Source organism: Malania oleifera, chromosome 5 (genome assembly GCF_029873635.1).
Source record: "Malania oleifera isolate guangnan ecotype guangnan chromosome 5, ASM2987363v1, whole genome shotgun sequence".
Lineage (NCBI taxonomy): Eukaryota > Viridiplantae > Streptophyta > Magnoliopsida > Santalales > Ximeniaceae > Malania > Malania oleifera.
The window spans coordinates 92,467,922-92,491,705 of record NC_080421.1 but is presented as its reverse complement, the minus strand read 5'-3'; the positions used below and the strand labels follow the sequence as shown (position 1 = coordinate 92,491,705).

General features: G+C 36.1%; 1 protein-coding gene across 4 annotated transcripts in view; it reads right to left on the bottom strand.

Moving 5' to 3' along the window:
• Nucleotides 1-7,533, bottom strand: part of LOC131156147 (pentatricopeptide repeat-containing protein At2g30780) — a 37,539-nt gene extending 30,006 nt beyond the window's left edge. For 2 of the 4 annotated variants that reach the window (XR_009136921.1, XR_009136922.1), the window contains exons 1-2: nt 6,837-7,458; nt 4,802-6,037 (exon numbers count right to left, since the gene is read on the bottom strand). Coding sequence is in view for 1 of the 4 variants with exons in the window: in XM_058109599.1 (XP_057965582.1) it covers nt 4,913-6,037; nt 6,837-7,253 (1,542 nt within the window). In the remaining 3 variants the exon portion in view is untranslated. Of the gene's footprint in view, nt 1-4,635; nt 6,038-6,836 lie in introns of those variants that run through there. The other 2 variants (XR_009136920.1, XM_058109599.1) reach the window with 2 other exon arrangements.
• Between the last annotated feature and the right edge of the window lie 16,251 nt (nt 7,534-23,784).

Here is a 23,784-nt window from a genome sequence, read left to right as displayed (position 1 = left end):
ACTCCCATTATCGCCTAAGCATTTCCAAGCTTCAATTGGGATGTCATGCAGTCCTATAGCTTTCCTACATCTCATTTTTTTAATGTAGTCTTAACATCATTTACTCTAACTTTGAAAATAAATCTCACATTTTTAGTCTTTTCTTCATTTGTCAATTCTAAATTTAGGCCTTCTATTTGGTTTTCATTCAACAACTTATTAAAGTACCTTCACCATCTCTCTTTCATGTCTTCCTCTTTAACAAAGACATTATCATCCTCATTCTTCATACATTTTACATTACCTAGTCCTTATTCTTCTTTCTCTAACCCTGGCAAGTTTAAATATGTCTCTTTCCCCTTCTTTTGTATCTAGTCTAACATATAAATTATCATAAACTCTATATTTAGTAATGGTATTTTTGCACCTTTTCTTGTCTCTTTATACTTTTCAAAGTTTTCTATGTTTCTACATTTTTGCATGTTTTGTACCAAATTCTTTTTGTCTTTATAGCTTTTTTGGACATCTTGGTCCAACCCTCAACTTTCTTTACTAGCCGATAATCTTCCTCTAAATTCATCTAAAATATCTTTTGCAATAGAGCTAGCTATCTTACTCCACAGACTATTTGCATCTACCTTATCCCCTATTGCGCAATCCCCCACTTTGGTCATTTTATCTTTAAACTTTTCAAAATTTTCTCCCTTCAAGTTCCACCACCTAGATCTCTTACATTGTCTTATGTTTCTCCCTTTGTTCCATTTTTTAATACAACAAAACTCTATGTTGTGTAGTCAAACTTTCACCTATGATAACTTTACAATACTTACATGATAAACAATCTACCCTCCTAGCTAAGGAAAAATCTATTTGACTTTTATTTTGTCTAATCTAGAAGGTTATTAAGTGTTCTTCTCTCTTCTTAAAGCAAGTATTTATTATAATAAGATCTTATGATATGAAAAAGTTTAAGATCATATCACTGAACTCATTTTTATCTCCATATCCATGTCCTCCATGTATCCTCTCATAACCTTTATTCTCCTTCCTAATGTGTCCATTCAAACCAGCTCCTATGTATGTTTTCTCAAACATTGGTATCCCCTATATGATGCTTTCCATACCTTAACAAAATTGTTTTTTAAGGTATTCTACTAGGCCTATTAGGGGAACATAAGCACTAATGACATCTATTATCTTTAGCCTAAGGCTATCTCAATTTTTCTATGATTCTAACCTACATTTTTAATATCTACCACACTATCTTTTAGGTATTTATCTACAATGATCCCTACCTCATTTTTATGTTTCAAGTGTATAAGCTCCTTAGTTTTCAATTTCTCAAACTTCTCCCTCGCCCACTTAGTTTACTGAAGGCAGATTACATTAATTTTTCTTCTGATTATTGTGCCAACTATCTCCAAGATTTTACTTGTAAGTATCCCCATATTCCAAGTTGCTAATCGAACCCTAGTCTCTTGCACTAATTTCTTCACCCTCTCAAGTCCAGAATGACATGACCTAGCCCATTTTCGGTACATCAGGGTGGTATAACTGCAACACGTTACATGTAGGGAACACCGCAACACATTACATGTAGGGAACGCCCTAGTGAATATTTGCTAATCTAACCTTAGTCTCCTGCACTAACTTCTTCACCCTCTCATGTCCATAATGACATGGCCTAGCCCACCCTTGTCCATTTTTCACCACACCTACGTGGTATAACTGCAACACATCACTCGTAGGGGACGCCCTAGTGAATATTTGTTAAGGATTCATATCATACAGATCTCACAAGTTTTACGTTAGCTATCAACTACCTAACACAACCCTCTTCCTTTACCTGGGCTTGGGACAGGCTATGTAAAGAGATTTAGGACATTTGGTGCAACACAAGCGGAATGCATGTATCTGGAAATTGCTGATTGCAAATATCAGTGTTTTACAAGCCATTATTGAGGTGTGCCTTGAGACGATTTGGGCTTAAAACGCCTTAAGGCGTAAGTGGAAATGCACAAATCCAAAAAGGCGTACGCCTCAGGGGATAAGGCATACGCCTCAGGTGTAAATACTCGCATTTTACGCCTCAAATGTAAAGGCATGCGCATTTTGGGCTGCTTGATTTAAAACATAAATAAATATAAAAAATAAAAAAATAACCCAGAATGAATCTAAAACTCTTGCCTCCCTCTCTTCAACGAAACTTCTTCTCTCAGCAAAGCTTCTGCTCTCTCAACGATGCCTCCAACGACGACTTCTCCTCGATGATAGCTTCTGCTCTCTCGACGAAGCCTCCAGTCTTCTCCTCTCTCGACGAAGCTTCAGCTCTCTCGATGAAGCCTCCACTCTTCTTCTCTCTCAACGAAGCTTCTTCTCCTCTCTCAACTAGAGTAGAAGAGTGCCAGAGGGAGACGAGTGCTCGAAGGGTTCGCTGGTTGCTGACTTGCTGCTGATCGAAGAATTGGACACCGAAGCTGTCAAACAGAGCTGCTGGGAGCTATCTTGCCCTAGATTCCAAGATTTTGGGCTTAATGTAAAAATTTTGGGCCCCTTTTTACAATAAAAACCAATGTTTTAAAAGGCGCCTAAGCTTTTTAATTTTTAAATTTAAAAATTAATGGGAACCATTTGTAATGTTTTGGCCTATATGATATTTAAAAATTACACCTTTTTTTTCCCCATTATTTTAAAATTTTTCTCATTTTTTTACTATATATAAATTGATTTTATTTATTAATTATTTAAAAAAATACAGTCCCAAAATGCTTACGCCTTAAGGCTTACGCTTCGCCTCGCAAAGGGCAAAACGCCACGCCTCGCCTTACGCCTTTGCCTTTTAAAACATTGGTAAATATCACAATATAATTGCTGCAACACTATTGAAATTCAGAAAGAATCGTGTGCTTATAATGAGATAAATAAAATAAAATAAAATAAAGCATGGTAAATGCATGTATTGGCATGATTAACAAATATAATGTTTGAAATCAGAACAAAATTAAAGCATAAGCTGCTTGTTGGAGCAGCACATGATGGAATGCATGCACTGTTTTAAAAAAATAATAAACAAAAATTAAGAAAAAATCAGTGTATAATCAGCTGTGTAAACCTTTTCAAATCAGAACTTGATTCAAAGAAAAGAATAGATGCACAACCGAGAGTAATTGTTTTAAGAATTCAAATCAGAGCAAAGTTATGAGATGAGGGCTTAAAAATTGTGGAGAACTCAGCACATGTGTATGTTATGGTTAGATAGAGTCCAGCTTCCTCAGTTGTTCAGTGCTCTACGTAAGCCCTACTTAAGACTCCTAGAACCATCTAACAACAGATATGCTTAAGGGAAATTCCTCACTGAAATTCTAGGCCACCACCTGAAACCCTTATATGATGATCAAAGATTAAAAATGAAGCCTAAATCAGCAACCTGGACTTAAAACTACTCCCTTGAGGGAATGCAAGGTCTAATAAAGAATTTGGGTGGGTTTTTTTTTTTTGGGGGCGGGGGGGGGGGGGGGGGGAGAGTGGGGTAAGATCTCACGGGAATGGCACCATGGTGGCAGAGAGTGGTGTTCAGCATTGCAGCGGTGCAGGTGGCCGAACATGATTTCAATTGTATTAAATGGCTGTGGATGCTCAGTTTCTGATTATTAAAACCAGTCCAGACCATTGGATTCAAGGTTCAAACTCACCATCAAGGAGTTTGTCAAATCCAGGTCTGGTCCCGGTCCGAGTTCAAATCTTCAGATCTGAGACAGAAAGATGACACTGCAAGTGCGCAGCAAGGCGAGAGATATGGGAGAGGCTGGAAGAATTCAAGAGAAGGCTTTGGCAACTGATACTGGTACCAAAATCTAACTGTAGTAGTATGCGCAAAGGCGAAGGTGGGGGTACGCCGAGTCGGATCGCAACAGTTTCCTTTCTGGACTACTTCATGAATTGCTTCACAAAACTAGCCAGTCCCCGACTACAATGAAATACTAGTCCTAGCGAGGAGCCAGCAGCTGATACAGAACTGGCCATCAAGGCACTCCTCGGCATTCCTCTTAAGCTTAATTCATTTTCTCTTATCCAAAAAAAAAAGGATGGTTGTCATTACTCCATTTATGAAATATTTGGATTAATTAGGCGATGGTTCCACCAAGGCTTTATTTAAGACTGCCTTGTCTAGTGGTTGTTACATGCTGGGGTTATGTTATATTTATACACCTCCAGGCTCCAGCTCGAGGATAGTGAGGAGATTATGCTGTTTTAGTAAGTATATGTTCTAGTAGGGGCACTTTTGACTTTCGTGTCTTTTTTATAATTAACGATAAGAGGGCAGACCTGGAGCTGTATGTATGCTCCAGAAAACTGCCTCGTGACTTTTTCCTCTTCTTTATTCTTCTCTTCTTCTCCTCTCCATCTACTTTACGAAATTTTTTAAATTTTTTTTTTTTGGATAAGAGGTTGCTAAATTAAAACTATATCTCAAAATACTAGAAGCACTCTAGCATCAAATGTTTGAAGCAAAATGAAAATCCTACCACATTAATAAATAAATAAAATGCCTAAAAAATCCATACTAAAAAGGGGGAAATTTTTTTCACGTTTGGTTTGGGGGGGCGGAGGGGGGATGTACATAGCACAGAAAGATATAGAGTTTCGTACAATAAAATTTAGCAAAGAATTTTTCATTAAAAAATAATTGCAAAAGGCAATAACAAGCAATATTGTGAACAGACGTTAATGATAATGATGCAACACAGATGCATGCTAACATATGATAGTTAGTTTTTTTTTTTTTTTTTTTAAAAGCACAATAAAGCAAGACGTAGTTTACCTTTGCATGATATCGTAATTTGTTATTCATCTGATGGACTTCACTTATCATTGGCAGAATGCCACTTTGACCACTTTCATTGAACAATATGTTGCCGCTTGGAAGGATGCATTATGAAGGGAATGCATGCAAAGGAATTTCATACCCATGCTTGCACATCAAGCCTAGTACTTGCTTAACTTTATGTCTCTGACCACACATTGAGTAGGCCATACACATTATAGCAAATGTTTTTTTGGTGCAACCCAAGTTAACATTCGCCAACTCATTAAGGACCCCCTCCATTTTCCCCAAGCGCTTTTCAAATGCATACATGACCATCTTACAGTGATATAGGGACCGACAAATCCTCCATCCAGCACACTCTGCACGCTTCACAAAGTTTTCAAGCTTATCCACAGCTTTGCACCGGAAATAACTAGCAACAATGGAACGCATCACACCCACAGTTGTTACAGAAGTCTTACGTTCAAACGCCTCATTTATTAAATTCTCCATCCCCTCCACCAGATCCTCCTGTGCATAAACCCTAATCAATAGCACATTCAACCAAGGCTTATACTCCTTTTCTGGAATAAGTCTCAACAGTTCCTCAATTTTTTTAACCCTATCAGCACTGGAACTCTTACAATATGCACAAATCATGGATCTGATCAATGGAATTCCATTGTCATTTACATGATGTTTTACTAGATCATACACCCCTTCCATCTTTTCCAAATTTCCCGAATGCACATAACCTCGAAGCATTAGCAAGTAGGTGTTAATATCAGGCATGACAGATCCTTCCTTCATCGTACTAAAAGTTTTTTCCATATTATCCCACATCCAAGCTGTAACATATCCTGCAATTAAATTATTGTATGTACTCAAATTAGGAGAAAGATTTAAATCTTTTATCTCCCGAAAAGTTGCCTCCATATGATCTACCAGCATCAAGCGACCAAAGACAGAAATAAGAATGTTGTATGTTACAATTGTAGGACTACAACTTGCTTCCCTCTTGAAATCCCGAAACAGTGACTGGCATTTCTCAGAAAAACCATTGCACATATAAGCACCCATCAGAGCGTTATAAGTTGAAGCCGTCTTAATGCGCATGTTAGTAGCCTCTGTAAACAACTCAACTGCAAGGTCAACATTCTTAATTCTACCGGCAACTGAAATACACTTGGCATACTCCTCTGATGACATAGGAATGCCACTATCTGCCTGTTTCCTTCTCCAATTTAAAACCTGCAGGTAAGCAATAAATTGATATTGGACAATAAAAGAAGGAAAATATAATATTTTCAAAGAAATAATCTTTAATGACAAAAAAGTTCAAGATTTTTCTTCCTTGACATTGTATTTCCCCTGGTTGTAAACTTATAGCCATATTTATAAATAAAATATTATTTAAAAATAGGTATTGGAACTGAATGAGTTCTTGTCTTGAATAGCCCTGGTAATAACATAAGGCCATTCACCAGTATGCTTGGTAAACACTGAGAAAGAGGGTGGTGGGAGCTGCAGTAATGAGTGCCATCTTATGAATACAGTGACCAATCCTCCTTCTCGTATAACACATATATTACTTGGATTTAACACCCTATTAGTGTAATATGAAAACATCAGTGACTGCCCAATTTAAGAAGATAAGGGCCTCATTCATTCAAATCTTTACAACCACATATCTTAATTGTTACGGGAAACAATAGGCTTACATAACTGCAATCAAAGATACACTGAGCACTCCTTTAGTCGTACGTAAAACACACTGGACTCATCAGTTTCCATGGAAAACATGAACACCATGAATCACACAAAGCAAATTATTAATCAACAAGTAAAACACTTTTCTTAGCTATCCCCCCAGCCTAAAAGGGCAAAATGCAACATACTTCTTATTTCAATAAATAAAATGAACTACTCAGTTCCCGTTTACAGAGCACTTTTTTTTATCTTACAAGCTTAAAAATTGCAGCTTTGCTTTCAAACACAAGACGAGTACTTCAAACATGCTAATACCAGTCTGCAGACATAGGTAACAGACCTCGAGAGCTAAGTAAGGCCATGAACGAAACAACTGCCCCAGCAGCTCAACCAAAGCAGACCCATCCGCATAAATCTTGAACAACGGATCACCTTTCTCCTCCAAGATTCCTACAACCTTGTCATAGTCTTCAATGTTTTGTATCAACTCATCTCTCAACCGTGACACATCCTTGCTCAGAGCTTCCTTGGTTCGACCGTCCAACAAGAGAGGCTTATCGACGAACAAGCCAATTATGTCCGGGAACCTGATGGAGCATAAGCAGCGGTTGTGAGCATAGTTTTGTCGGAAAAAATTGCTAGTTGAGGCCCTTGTTAGGGTAAGTAATGGGGTCGTAAGGGTTCTGGGTTTTGCAGAGCATCTACGGAGAAAGTTTTCTGCGTGGGTGGCATCTGAGATTTTCCACACTCGCTTCATTGTCTAAAGAAATTTGCGCCCGGACGACATCTTAGGGTTTTGGAAAGGTTTAAAGAATCAAAATCGAATACCAGAGAGAGAGAGAGAGAGAGATGATTGACGGCCGTTGAATCGAGCCGCCGGAATTTCCTCAATGATATGGGATTGTAGAATGGCGATGATTGATGCTGCAAACAAACCAACTGGATATTTGTATGGGTGTTAATTCAAAATTGACAAATTAGTTTGTGCATTGCATTTGTATGAATAATTTATTTTGTAAGGTAAAGTTTTGAACTTTAGGGCCATATGTACCAATCTTTTAGTCTATATCTTATTAATTGTGGAGATAACAGACAACAATAATGACACCATACCTTACCTCCCTTTAGGTGGGATTGGTTACATGTTTCATCCATTCACACACTTTCTTCTATTAGATTAAAAGTTATTAAATTATTTCTTATTGTCTCGTTTCATATTGTTTAAGTTATACTCCTACCCATTTTCATGTCAAAAATAATAACTAACTAAATCATCCTCGCAAGTGTACGTCTGTGTTTCAAATGCTTAAGTCATCTAAGTCGTCACTCCCTTATTTTATTTTCAACCAATGTTATGCCTAAATTATTGTGCATATGCTCATTTTTTCACTTTATCTTTTAATGTTAAATCACTCCTCCACCTTAACATACGCATCTTGGCAACTTTCATTTTATATATATGTTATTTCTTAGTTGTCAAATATTCTACACCATAAAGCATAGTTGGTCTTATAATCGTTGTATAAAACTTTCCTTTTAATTTTAAGAATATTTTACGATCACACAACACATTTAACGCACTCTTTCATTTTACCCACACATCTTAATTTTATGTACTACATCTTCTTTAATTTTCCCTTCACCTTACATAATAAATCAAAATATATAAATCTATCAATGTTATTAATCTGTTGATTATCCAGTAATCTTCTCTCTATTATTATTCCTTACATTACTAAAATTATATTTCATATATTTTGTCTTATTCCTAACTATTTCACTCATTTCTAAAATAAAAAATATAAGGTTTCAAAGCAAAACATTGATTTTCACCTATAGTGATTGAAAACTCTCTAGAATCTTTTTCTACAATTCTAATGCTAGTCTATCATACATATCCTTAATGGCATCCATGTATTTACTACAAACATATGTAATGTAAATGATACATGGGTATGCCATAAAATTTTTTAAAAATTTTAATTTATTTAAAACATTTTCTTTCTTTGGTTCATTAAAATTAAAAGATAATTTTTTATTTTTAAAAAAAATTCCTCTAAATAAGTTTCTCCAAGGCTTGCACAAAATGCCTCCCTCTATACTCTCTTCCATGCACTAATAGAAATTCAAACACACGTCATTTTATTTGAAGGACAAAAAGATGATCACAAAAATCATTATTTTTAAGTCATTGACAATTTATTTATTTAATATTTTTTAGTCATAATCCTTGTTAATATTTGCTTTGAACTCTTTATTTTAATTATATTTTTAATTTTTAAAAAAATATAGAATCCATTATGATTTTGGACCTCAATAAAATATATTCTCTTTAAAACTGCAAAATCTATCTTGTGTTGCTTGCAAATGCATCAAAATACCTCTAGTTTCGAGATTTTATTACCAAACCTTAATTTGATTTTATTCTTCAGAGTTTAATTTGCCTTTGATCCAAGCTACTAAAAAGCTAATTTGATAGCATTTTTGGAAAGATTTAAAAAAAAAAAAAAACACACAAACACACATTATAAAGATAATACTTTCATAAGTTCTTACGAACTCAACATAATGCTAGAGATAGACTAGCCATTAAGAATGACTCAAAGGTGATTAATTCTTTAAGATTTGAAGATACTTTATGCTCTTGTTGCTAAAATTTTAAAGATGTGTGTGTAAGTGATTTTCATGATCACATAGGGTGTATGTGTATTGACCTATCTCGAGATTTGATAAAAGACACTAACCTCTCCCAAGATTTCGAAAAGTCTAAGGACTTTTCTTAAAGTTTCAAGAATTTAAGGGACCTTCCCTGAAATTTGATAAAAAAAAATACAAACATCTTCTTATATTTTGCAAAAAGACAAGTTTTTTGAAGGAAGATTTTTGTCTTTCTCACAAACCTTTATGGAGGTTTATGTCATTTTTGAAACCTTAAGAAAGGTCCATGTAATTTTTGATACCTCGGGGGAGGTACCTATCCTTTTGTCAAATTTCAGAAGATGTGAGTAACCTCAATGGAGGTTTGTGTCATTTTTGAAATCTTAAGAAAGGTCCATGTAATTTTTGATACCTCGGGGGAGGTACCTGTCTTTTTGTCAAACTTCAGAAGATGTGAGTAGTTTTTACCCTTTAAATGATTAATCAATATTTAGTTTATATCTTAAAACATGAATAAATTATACATGTGACCAAAGTTTGTATCCTTTATGGTTAATGAAAAGTCTTCCAAGATACGTTGACCAAAGTTATCAATCTCCTTAATTAATATATTATTGAGGAATGTATCACATTTGATCAAGGTAAATTTACCTTGAAGGAAAGAAAATGTCTTATGTGAATATTTACAACTCTTTAATGGACTGAGTTACTTAGGGACTTTTATATAAAGGTCTCTTGATCTCTTTATCCACTCAATCAAGTTTAGTCCCCATCACTTAATCAAACATATCAATGATTAAGGAGAGAAAATTAAGTAGTTTCTGCATAATAGAAAATTAATCAAAAGGAATATAATTAAGGAATCAAGAGGTACTCACATCAAAGAGTGGTTGTTTTGGTGGAAATAGAGCAAGGCATATCATGAATTTCTTTTCTTATTTTTACTTGACCATGGTTCATAAAATAAGCTGGAAATCCTTCTTCTGGAAATTTTCTAACAAGTGGTATTAGAGTAATACGATTGAAGCTTATTGTAATAACCTAGAAAATTATTGGAATTAAATAATAAAAGAATAGGGAAGGAAAATTTTAAAAGGGACTTAAAAGGCGTCTTGTCGACGAATGCAAGACTTCGTCGACAAGTACTCTAATGAAGCTCGTCGACATAGACACGTGTCTCGTCGATGAGAAGATACCGAGAAGGGGGTTTTGGCAATCTAAAATTCGTCGATGAGGGGTTTATGCTCGTCGACGAACTTCCTTCATGGACTCGTCGACAAGATGACGTGTCTTGACGACGAATTTAGGTCTATAAGTAAGTTAAAAACTGGATTTTCGCGAAAAAAAAAACGCAGGAACCCTCATTTTCTCTCTCTAGACGACCTCTCCCCTTCTCTCTTCGATTCCGACTCCGTTTCTCGCCGGTTCGACGATCCGAGGCCGCCACGACGCTCTTAGGAAAGTTCTCTTCAAGTCTGCCGAAGTGGATCGTTGGTTGGGCTGACTTGAACTCCATCCCAAATTCAAGGTAAGGTTTTTGTTTAGCATTTGTCTTTCCCATAGTTATAGAAAATGTAGAAGTTAAAGAAATACTGAAGTTTTATTCTAGGAAATGTTATTTTCAGAGTGTTGAGCGGGGAACCCTACGGGTGTACGACCAGATGTAGTAGGGACTTTTCCATAATTAGGTAAGGGAAATATGTTGTGTTAGGGATTTTAGAATGTATAATAGAAGATTATGTTTATATATATATATAAGCATATTGATCAGTTTTTCCAGAATATTATGATTATTATTATTATAGTGGAATTACAGAAATTGAGCATGAGATTTTAATTACTCAATTGTGTGGCATGAGTTTGTTATAGTTTAGTATGTTGATTATGCAATTTTACAGATATCCAGTTATACAATATATTAGCAGAAAGTAAGATTTATAGTATTTTTCAGAATGTCATGATTTCTAAAATCATAACAATCAGACATTACAGACTATTCAGTTAGAAATTCCAGACATATATTACAGATATTTCACACAGATATTTCAATTCAGATTTATAGTGTTATGATTATTTTGAAATCATGTTAAAACAGTAAGATAAATAAATATATATTAGTATCACACAATATCAGAACCCTGAGAAAATTTCAGATAGATTCAAACAGCAGAGCACAGTACCGTTGCTATTCTCATATCAAAGTGCAACCACATATCTTAGATAGTATGTGGATTCTGTCAACCGCGCTCGGAGAGCTTGCAGTCTCCCCAAAACTCTGGGTTAAGGGGGCCCGGTTTAACGAGTTAGTTTTTCCAGTTTCGTGCTTAGGAGAGGATACAGTTTGGCTAAACTGAGGAAGGGTAAAGTACAGTGACTTACCTGACAGGCCAACCAGAGTTAAGTCCAGCCTACAGGTCGCACAATCCTACCATGAGGGGTCAAATCATGACATACTGTTTTCTAGGGAAAAATCTCAGTTATGTATATGTATACAGATTTGCAGCATTCAATGAATATAGTATAATATTAGAAGTATGACAAGTAGAAACCTCAGATGATACGGTTATATTTTAAACTATGATGAATGTAAGCTATACTTTATACTGATTTACCTGCTTATACAGTTTCAGATATCGTTATAGTATTTATGCAACTCGGTCGCCACACACTAGTAATAGCATATTTCCACTTACTAAGCGTCGTCTCACCCCATTACTCTAACATTTTTTAGGTGATCCAGTTAGGCGAGCAGATCAAGCTCGTAGATAGAGGGACATTTTATTTGCCCTGTCGATAGGGTAAGCATATTTTGAGGTTTATGTTTTGAGTAGGTGGTATTGGTGGGAAGTGTAATGTATCTATGGTTTAGAAACATTGAATTCGGGTATTGTATTTATATATATGGATGTATGACTTTATGTTTTCCGCTGCATAGGTGTATTTATTATGTACAGGAATACCTCAGTGCCTATCTGAGGCTTGAGATGCTATAGCAGGCATGGTAATTTATCTATAGATAAAAAAAAATGGTGTAATTTTTGAGTCATTACAGTTTGGTATCAAAGCCTAGGTTACTAGGTTCTGTAAACTCTAGAGTACAGTGGAAAACAATACCAAAATTTAGAAATAGAATCTTAAGAAGAGTGGAACAAGGTATTAGTGAAATTGATGTTGGGGAATTAGGATGAAAATTTAGGGTTTTGTTATGTGGTTTTGGGGGTAGAATTTCGGGGTGGTTTCTATGATTTTCTTGGGGTGACGATTCTAGGAAAACCATAGCAAACTATCGATGATTTCTATTTTTATACGGTACAGCTCGACCTTAAAATAGTAATGAGAGATTAGGGGTATTTTAGTTAGTATAGTAGTATAAAATTCAGATACTTAAAATAATTTGGTAATATTGCAAGATGGACTCAGGAGGTAGTAGCACTCATGCTAGTGGTGATAACGGAGTTGGGCCTTCTGGTGCAAAAGGCAGGGATTCATATGCTGTGCTATGCAGTGTGGCTCAGCAAGTTATGACTGAGGTTGCTCGAAACTCTAGGGAGTAGGGAGGTCCATAGCTAGCTCACGGGTGCACGATAGAGAAATTTATAAAATGAACCAGCCAGCATTTTCAGGAGCGGCTAATCTTGCAATTACGGAGAATTGGGTGCAAAAGATAGAGAAGATTTTGATAGTACTTCACTGCACTGATGAGCAAAAGGTCCTTTATGCTACGTATAAGTTGATAGGGGAGGCCGAGAGATGGTGGACGACCACTAGACTATTGGAGGAGCTGTAACACCTCAACTTGGGTCTACTAGGGAGTACTGCGTCTCTCCTCCTCCACCTGGACCAGACAATAGGGGGTGAGCCTTATCGAAGTAATGACTAGAACCACAGACCAACACATGTCCTTTTTAGTGTGTTTTATCCTCACTCACACACTTCCTAAGAAAACTTCCCGAAAGGTCACCCATCCCAAGATTACTCCAAGCCAAGCACACTTAATTGTGGAGTTCTTATGGGACCTCGTTGATATAGGTAGTAACATCTAATCCTTTTCAAGCCTTTCTTCCATGGGGTATCACATTCTCCTCCACTTACAGAACGCAACGTCCCCATTGTGAACCTACATTTCCAAATCCAGACAATGTGAATCTTATCACACTTCTGGCTGGGTAATCGCTCTGATACCATTTTGTAACACCCCAACCTGGGTCTGTCAGGGAGCAATGCGTCTCTCCTCCTCCACCTGAACCATACGATAGGGGGTGGGCCTTATTGAACTAATGACTAGCCTCACAGACCAACACATGTCATTTTCAGTGTGTTTTGTCCTTACTCACACATTTTCTGAGAAAACTTCCTAAAAGGTCACCCATCCTAAGATTACCCCAAGCCAAGTACGCTTAATTGTGGAGTTCGTATGGAAAGACTCCCAAAAAGAAAGGTGTACCTTGTTGATATGAGTAGTAACATCTAATCCTTTTCAAGCCTTTCTTCCACGAGGTATCACCGGACCAAAGAGCAATTCCAGTACCGATGACTTGAGTCCAATTCAGGGACATATTCTTTGATAGATACTATCCTGCCTCGGTCAGAGAGGTTAGGGTACAGGAGTTTTTGAGCTTGTCCTAGGGATCGATGACAGTCCAGCAGTACGTGGCGAAATTTATCGAATTGTCGCGTTTCTGCCTTTATATCGTTCCAGATGAAGCTAAAAAGGTTTGGATGATTGAGAGAAATTTGAGGTGAGATATTTATAAGCAGGTGGCAGTACTGAGGATACAAGACTTTCTCAGAGTTGGTTGATAGGGCCATAATAGCATAGGAGAGTTTGCTGAAAGAGACAGAGATGCAAAACCAGAAGAAGAGGATCGCACCCTCGAGTTTTTAGGTGGGGTCCAGTCGAGGCCCTTGGAGAGGAGATAGATCTGGTGGGGATCAGAGGCAGATGGTAGAGCCCAGTGGATTTCAGGGTGGACAACCTTATATCACTTGCCCCAGATGTGGACGGAGATATCCAGGTGAGTATCGATTGAGGGAGAATGTCTGCTACCGTTGTGGGAGACCTGGTTATATGGCTCGAACATGTCGGATGCCATTGATTTATGCACTAGCTCCCAGACCGAACTAGGGTGGTCATCAGGTGCCTCGTGTAGGCCAACAGAGGAACACGGCACCGACGAGGGTGTATGCGTTGACACAGAGACTGTTGGAGACGTCGTCACAGGTACCCTTATTTCTTTTTCATATAAATTTGTTGTTCTATTTGATACAGGTGCTACACATTCTTTTATTTCGTTGGTGTATGCTAAGTTGACGAGGTATGAGGCACGATTGTTGGATGTTGGGCTGGCTGTAGCTACGTCGACTGGATTAGTGGTGAGATGTAGGAGAATACTCAAAGACTTTCTAGTGACCATTCAGGGAAAAGTACTGCCAGCTGATCTTGTGATATTTAGACATGCAGGGATTTGATATAATTCTGGGTATGGATTGGTTGGCAGTTAATCATGCTAGTATCGATTGTCATTTGAAAGAAGTGATTTTCAAACCTCCAGGTGAGCAAGAATACAAATTTCTTGGCTCACGTGTACGTTCTTCGCTACATCTTGTGTCAGCTATTCAGGTGAAAAAACTGATTTAAGATGGCTGTCAGGGATTTGTTGCCTATATAAAGGAATTGCCAAAAGAAGAATTGAAACAAATCGATATTCCTGTAGTCAAAGAATTTTTATATGTTTTTCCAGAAGAATTACCTGGTTTGCCACCAGACTGTGAAGTTGTGGATCTTCTACTGGGATCAGCACTAGTATCTAAAGCACCTTACCGAATGGCTCTAGTCAAGTTAAAAGAACTAAAAGATCAATTATAGGAATTACTAGATAAAAGATTTATCAAGCCCAGTGTGTCGCCTTGAGGAGCACCAATTATATATGTAAAAAATAAGGATGGGACCATGATGATGTGTATAGATTACAGAGAGATAAATAAACTAATAGTTAAGAATAAATATCCTCTTCCCAAGATTGACGACTTGTTTGATCAGTTTCAGGGGACCCAGGTCTATTCTAAAATTGACCTTCAATCGAGTTATCATGAGGTGAAAGTTAGGACAGAAGACATTTCAAAGACGACATTTCGAACGAGATATAGGCATTACGAGTTCCTAGTGATGCCATTTAGGTTGACTAAAGCACCAGCAGTATTTATGGATTTAATGAATCAGGTGTTCCATCAGTACTTGGACCAGTTTGTTGTTGTATTCATTGACGATATACTGGTCTACTTGAGGAGTTTTGAGGAGCATGAGCATCATTTGAGGCTGGTTTTACAAACATTAAGAGAGAGAAAGCTATATGCGAAGTTCAAGAAATGTGAATTCTGGCTTAGGCAGGTTTCTTTTTTCGGCCATGTGATTTATGAAGCAGGTATATCAGTTGACTCGAGTAAGATAGAGGTAGTAGTGAGTTGGGAAAGATCGGGAAATGTCCAGGAGGTTAGGAGTTTTCTGAGATTGGCAAGCTATTAACGCTTTGCAGATGGTTTCTCTAGATTATTGGGTCCATTAACATGACTTACAAGGAAAAATATGAAATTCGATTGGACCGGTGATTGTGAGCAGAGTTTCCAGGAGTTAAAGCAGCAGTTGGTTTTAGCTTCGGTATTAGCTATTCCATCAGGAGAGGATGAATTTGTGATATATAGTGATACCTTTTTGAAGGGTCTTGGATGTGTGTTAATACAACATAGAAGAGTTATTGCCTACGCATTTAGATAGCTTAAAGAATATGAAAAGAACTACCCTGTGCATGATTTAGAATTAGCTGTTGTGGTTTATGCTTTAAAAATATGGAAGCATTATCTATATGGTGGGAAGTGCGAAATTTTCACGGATCACAAAAGCTTAAAATATTTTTTTACCCAGAAAGAGCTGAATATGAGGCAAAGAAGGTGGCTAGAACTTATTAAAGACTATGATTGCATTATTACTTACCACCCAGGGAAAGAGAATGTGGTAGCAGATGCTCTGAGCAGGAAATCAGTGGGACGAGCACTGGCAGTTATGGAGATTCAGCATTTGATCCTAATGGATCTGGAGAGACTTGGTATATAATTGGTAGAGGATAATCCTCAGGCATTTATTGCCAGCCTGGTTGTGCAACCTACGCTATATGAAAAGATTAAAGTCGCTCAGGGAGATGACACAGAATTAGCAGAGGTAATAGCCAAAGTATGGGATGGTCCAGTATCTCTGATGATGGACCTCTGAGGTTTCACACTAGATTGTGTGTGTCTGCAGATGATGATATTAGAAGAACGATTTTAGAAGAGGCTCACAGATCACTATACACAGTCCATCTCGGCAGTACTAAAATATACAGGGATCTGCGAGAGTAATTCTGGTGGAGTGGAATGAAAAGGGAAATTACCGAATTTGAATGGTAGTGTTTGACATGCCAGCAGGTTAATCTTGAGTACCAAAGACCGGTAGACCAGTTACAACCATTATTTATTCCTGAGTGGAAATGAGACCATATATCGATGGATTTCATCACTGGGCTACCGCCAGCACCGCACGGTCAGAATGCCATCTGGGTAACTGTGGATCAACTAATGAAGACAACTCATTTTCTACTATTAAAGTTAGTTACCCTATGAACAGATTGACAAAGATTTATATTCAGGAGATTGTTCGACCCCAAGGAGTGCCTATGTCTATAGTCTCAGACCGTGGCCCACGCTTTATATCACGGTTTTGAAAGAGTTTTTAGGAGGCTTTGGGGTTTCAGTTAGCATTCAACACCGCTTTTCATCCTCAGATAGATGGTCAAACAGAGAGAACGATTCAGGTACTCAAGGATATGCTGTGAGCGTGAGTATTGGACGTTGGGGGTAGCTAAACCCAGTATTTGCCGCTGATTAAGTTTGCCTACAATAACAGCCATCAGGCCAACATTGGCATGGCACCTTACGAACCACTTTATGGTAGGAGGTGCCATTCTCCTTTATACTGGGATAAGCTAGGTGAGAGGCGAGTTTTGGGGCCAGAGTAGTGCAGCAGGCGTATGATAAAGTCCGAGTTATTAAAGATAGAATTAGTGTAGCACAGAGTCTGCAGAAGAGCTACGCAGACACTCGCGGCCAGGCATTGGAATTTAAAGTGGATGATCATGTATTTTTGAAAATAGCACCACTGAAGGGAGTTATGAGATTTGGGAAAAAGGGTAAGTTAAGCCCTAGGTTTATTGGCCCTTTTGAAATACTTGAGAAGATTAGGTTAGTTGCCTATCGCCTAGCTTTACCACTAGCTTTGTACAAAAAACATGATGTATTTCACGTCTCTATGTTAAGAAAATACATCCCAGATCCTTCCCATATCATCAGTTATGCAGAGTTAGAATTCAGTAATGCTCTAACTTATGAGGAAGTTCAAGTGCAGATCTTAGAGAAAAAAGAACAGGAATTGCGTAGTAAGAAAATACCACTAATAAAAGTCCTGTGGAGGAATCACGAGGTGGAGGAAGCTTCTTGGGAGCTTGAAGAAGAAATCAAACAGAAATACCCACATCTGTTTAGTGGGATATAGTAGTGATTTGTAAAGTTCAAGAATGGTAGTTTAATATTGTTTAGTATAGAACAATGAATGTATAGTTGAATTTTAGATTATAGGATAGGTAGTGTTTTGGTTTTGGGAGAATTTTCTTTCTTTTATAATTGTAATCTTCCAGAACCCTAGACGTAACCACGGTATTCCTCCTCCATAAGTGAGGGTAATTAATAAAATAAGTAGCCTATTTTTTTTAATGGATGGTGTTCAACATAGATATTAAATTTCGAGGAGCCTATTTTTCTTAATGGATGGTGTTTAACACAGATATAAAATTTTGAGGACAAAATTTTATAAGGAGGGGAGAATGTAATAACCTAGAAAATTATTGGAATTAAATAATAAAAGAAGAGGGAAGGAAAATTTAAAAGGGACTTAAAGGGGGTTTCGTCGACGAATGTACAACTTCATCGACGAGTACTCTACTGGAGCTCGTCGACATAGACATGTGTCTCGTCGACGAGAAGATACTGAAAAGGGGGTTTTGGCAGTTTGAAATTCGTCGACGAGGGGTTTATGTTCGTCGACGGACTTCCTTTATGGACTCATCGACGAGATGATGTGTCTCGTCGACGAATCCGAGTCTATAAGTAAGTTAAAAACTGGATTTTTCGTGGAAAAAAATGTAGGAAACCTCATTTTTTCTCTCTAGACGACCCTTTCCCCTTCTCTCTTCGATTCCGGCTCCGTTTCTCGCAGGTTCAATGATGCGAGGCTACCACGACACTCCTGGGAAAGTTCTCTTCAAGTTTGCCGGAGTGGATCGTTGGTGGGGCTGACTTGAACTCCATCCCAAATTCAGGATAAGGTTTTTATTTAGTATTTGTCTTTCCCATAGTTATAAAAAATGTAGAAGTTAAAGAACACCTTAATTTTGTTCTAGGAAATGTTGTTTTCAAGGTGTTGAGCGGGGAACCCAGCGGGTGTAGGACCAAATATAGTAGGGGCTTTTACATAATTAGGTAAATGAAATATGTTATGCTAGGGATTTTAGAATATATAATAGAAGATTATGTTTATATATATATAAGCATATTGATCAGTTTTTCCAGAATATTATGATTATTATTATTACAGTGGAATTACAAAAATTGAGCATGAGATTTTAATTACTCAATTGTGTGGCATGAGTTTATTATAGTTTAGTATGTTGATTATGCAATTTTACAAATATCCAGTTATATAGTATATTAGCAGAAAGAAAGAATTTTAGTATTTTTCAGAATGTCATGATTTCTAAAACCATAACATTCAGACATTACAGACTATTCAGTTAGAAATTCGAGACAAATATTACAGATATTTCAGATATTTTAGTTCAGATTTATAGTGTTATCGTTATTTTGAAATCATATTAAAACAACAAGATAAATAAATAAATAAATATATATATATATTAGCATTACACGGTATTAGATCCCTGAGGAAATTTCAGACAGTAGAGTAAGGTACCGTTGCTATTCGTAGATCAGAGTGCAACCACATATCTCAGATAGTATGTGGATTTCGTCAACCGCGCTCAGAGAGCTTGCAGTCTCCCTAGAACTCTGGGTTGAGGGAGCCCGGTTTGACGAGGTAGTTTTTATAGTTCCGTGCTTACAAAAGGATGTAGTTTGGCAGGACTGAGGAAGGATAGAGTACAGTGACTTACCTGGTAGGCCAACTAGAGTTAATTCTAGCCAATGGGCCGCACAACCCTGTCATGAGGGGTCAAATCATGACATACTGCTTTCTAGGGAAAAATCTCAGTTATGTATATGTATACAGATTTACAATGTTCAATGAATATAGTATGATATTAGAAGTATGACAAGTAGAAAACTCAGATGATATGGTTATATTTTAAACTACGATGAATGTAAGCTATACTTTATACTGATTTACCTACTTATATAGTTTCAAATATTGTTATAGCATTTATGCAATTCGATTGCCACACACTAATAATAGCATATTTCCATTTACTGAGCGTCGGCTCACCCCATTAACATTTTTTAGGTGATCTAGTTAGACGAGTAGATCAGACTCACAGATAGAGTGACCTTTTTATTTGCCCTGTCGATAGGGTAAGCGTATTTTAAAGTTTATGTTTTGAGTAGATGGTACTGGTGGGAAGTGTAAGGATGTATATATGGTTTAGAAACACTGAATTCTAGTATTTTATTTATATATATGGATATATGACTTTATGTTTTTCGCTGCATAGGTGTGTTTATTATGTACAAGAATACCTCAGTGCCCATCTGAGGTCTGAGATGCTATAGTAAGGGTATCAGAGTAATTTATCTATAGATAAAAAAATAGTGTAATTTTTGGGTCGTTATACTTATTTTATGAACTTGTTAAGTATTATTTTGACATATAAGGATATATAAATATATAATCAACCATCCGGGGTCTGATAACATATAATATATGATAATATAGCATTTAACATAAATGGATTGATAACATTTCTATAATTTCATAAATACGGCCTCGCGCCGGCTATTAATCACGGCCTTGCGCCGAATATCTCATACATATCATTTTGAACAATAAATCAATTATCGTGTATTTTCAACATCATTTTGTACTGTATTATTCATATTCCTGAAAACATGCTTTACTTGTAAAATTGCCATTACACAATACTTTTTATGAAAATAATATTCATGCCACACATAACTGAGTAAATTCGTACATTTCATTCTAAAATTACATTCCCTGTATAACAGCAGTACTTTCCCAAATATGCATTTTCTCAATAATAATCAAATATAATACATGCTTTCCTAAAAATTAATTTACTGATAAATAATAATACGTATGGAAAATAACTGCTTTAATTTATTCCCTTACTTGACACTGAAAGAAACCCCCCAAAATTTTCGGTCCTACACTTGCAGGGTTAATCGTTCAACTCCCTGAAAATAATAACTCGCAGAACTAAATTTTGGTATTTTCATGTGAATATTATTTCCTATAACTACAGTAAGACTAAATTCGGTATAAAAAACCTTACCTCAACTTAGGGATGAATTTCAACGGAGTTCCACTGACGATCTGCTCTGGCAGATATGTAGAGAACTTCTCGAGAAACGTTGTGGTGGCTTCAGATCCTCGAACCGGCATAAATCCAGCCCGAAATCAAAAAAGAAGGGAGGGGACTGAAGGGAGAAGAGATAGAGAGTTCTACGCCGAAAATTAAGCTTTAAAATGAAGTTCAGGCTATTTATACTGCGGGATTCGTCGACGAGCCACGTCACCTCGTCGATGAGTTCTGTAGAAAGTTCGTTGACAAACCTGCACCTTTGTCGACGAATTTCAGACTTCCCAAAGATCCTCTCTCAGTATCTTCTCGTCGACGAGGCCTGGAAAAGTTTCTTGGATTACACCCCAAAGTGCAACGTTGTCGACGAAGTCGGTTGCTTCCTTCTGTTACTGTTTCAATTTTCCTTTCTCTTATTATTTAAATACCATTATTCTTCGGGTCGTCACAGACGTTACCAAAACATGTTACTTTTAGTAATGTCTAGGCTTATGTTACTATTTATACGTTACCAAAGTCTAAATTTTTAATAGTATACAATTAATGTACTAATTAGATGACTAACCCATACGACGATTTTTTCTAGGAAATCCCCAACGAAAAATACACACTATTCCTTCTTTTCTATCGAATCAATCATAACCACTACCTATATTCCACGAAATTGTGCACCACAAATAGGAGCTAATAAAGAGACCCGCGATCCCATAGAAAGACATCATGATCCCTTGTGAAAAAAAAATTATTTGTTGATATGGAAATAAAGGTATCAAATTCCTACCTAGTTAATTGACAGTTCCAACCAATAAAAATCCTAAGGAACCTAAAAAAAGGATAAAAGCCCATATATATATATTTGGGACTCCCATTCCTTGAGTCAAAGCAATCAGATGCTACCTTGCAGCCTAGATGTCGCAACACTTTCAAAATAAAAAGGTAATAGTAGGTGAAGACGTGCATTTAAATTGTTAGATTAAAATTATTTCTCAATTGATAATGTATTCAAGTTCTTGGCTATGTGCAATTGCAACCTTCGTGTAAGGGTAGGGTGGGGCAGGTGGGAGGTGGGAAGTTGAATGCAAATAGGAGCTCTCTAGGAAATCTTTGCATTGTTAAAGCTCGAGATAGAATAATATTAAGGGATGCACTAGGTAGATGTGTTTTTTGTTTCTTCATGCATATTGGATACACTACTTACATGAGATTGAGCTAGAGTAAGGGCCTTATGAAGCAAGTGACGCCTTATTTCATCTTATGAAGCAAGTTAAGGAAAATTGCTTTTAGAATCTTACTCACAAGATGCTCTCAATAATGAGCAACAATATGGATATATCACTTAAATTTACTAGGATAATCTTCGAAAAAGGACCACATGCTCAATGGCGGATATTGGGTGGCTAGAGTGGGCAACCATCTCTAAGCTACCAATAATTTAACTTTTAACCCCTTGGTCTATGAAGTTGACTCCCATTGTCCCTGCCCCCCTTGTCTCGACAATGGCTTTATGTTTGTAGCATGTTGGTTTTTAGTGAGGGTTATGGTTTACGCGTTATTAGGTTCATTTATTTATACTTTTATATTGTACACTATTTATTCATGTTTTCTATCTATTTTGTGAACTTGTGTAGTATAACAATATTATATTGTGAATTTGTGGTAGATTAATTATTTAGTATTTTTTTCATATAATTGCGTGAAAAGGTGAATCATAATCTTAGCATTAGAACCTCGAGCTAGTGTTTAGGAAAATGAATTTCGAGACTTGAACTTAAATTTGTATATAGATTTAGGATAAATTCAATATAATATTGTATTATATTTTTCTAAATCCACACAAATCTAAATATAAATTTAAACTTTGAAATCCATGCTACCAAATATAGAGTAATTGGGTAAATGTATACTTGTTGGTTTTTATTATGTCAAACTACCATTTAAAATGTTTTTTTTTGTATTTTCTCTACATATTATTTATTAAATACTATTAGCCTATTAATTAAGAATGAACTTTTTTAAATATTATTAAAATTTTAAAAACCAAAGATTAATATTAGAGTTTTTTTTTTTTTTTTGATTTGTGAGTTTACTTATAATTTTTGATGAGATGTACTTGCTTATGATTCTAATTGTTAATTTTTTTTTGTAATTCTTTTATGTCAATATAATAGATAATTTAGCTGCAAGTTAGTGAAAGAAATAATAATTATAATGGGTAAAAAAATGATCTCTCTTAAGCTTTGGAAAAAACATATTGATTTCCCCTAATATTTCAAAAACTAGAAAAAGCTCCTTTAAAATTTTAAAAATTCCACAAACCTCCCATGACGTTTGTTAAAACACACAAACTTTCCTTTTGTATTTTGTAAAAAAATAAATTCTTTGCGGAGTGTAAATGTCCCAAAAATCAAATGTCAATGGAGGTTTAAGGGATTATTGAAATCCTAAGAGATATCCGTAGGATTTTTGAAATCTCAGGAGGGATTTCTGTCTTTCTACCAAGCTAGACATGACAAAATAAGCAAAAATCTATTAATCTAAATCAAATTCGACTCGTTTAAACCAACTCGTAACCAATCCGCATATTAAATGTGTTGAAAATGGTTATTTTTTTATTCGCCTACAAAGGAGTTGGTTGGTAGATTTTAAATTTTATCCGGTAGATATTTGCTTATTCGTTAATAATTAATGTCTAAATTCATAAATAATCCTATATGTCTATGCTTATTAGACATCAGTCTAATCAGTATGAGCTTAATTAGCCAAAACTTAGTCTCACACTCCCAACTCTTGCACTACTATACGAGTCTCTAGATATGCTCCATGTTCATATTCAAACTCAAGCCCAAATACTCAATTCTCGTAATTTAAACAAAAACCCTAAATTCATGATATGAAAAATAAAAAAATTATATTTTTTGTGATTGGTTATTAAAATATAACAATTTACCAAATTATAATTTTAAAAATAATTTTAGTTATTAAGTGAAAGAAATAGTT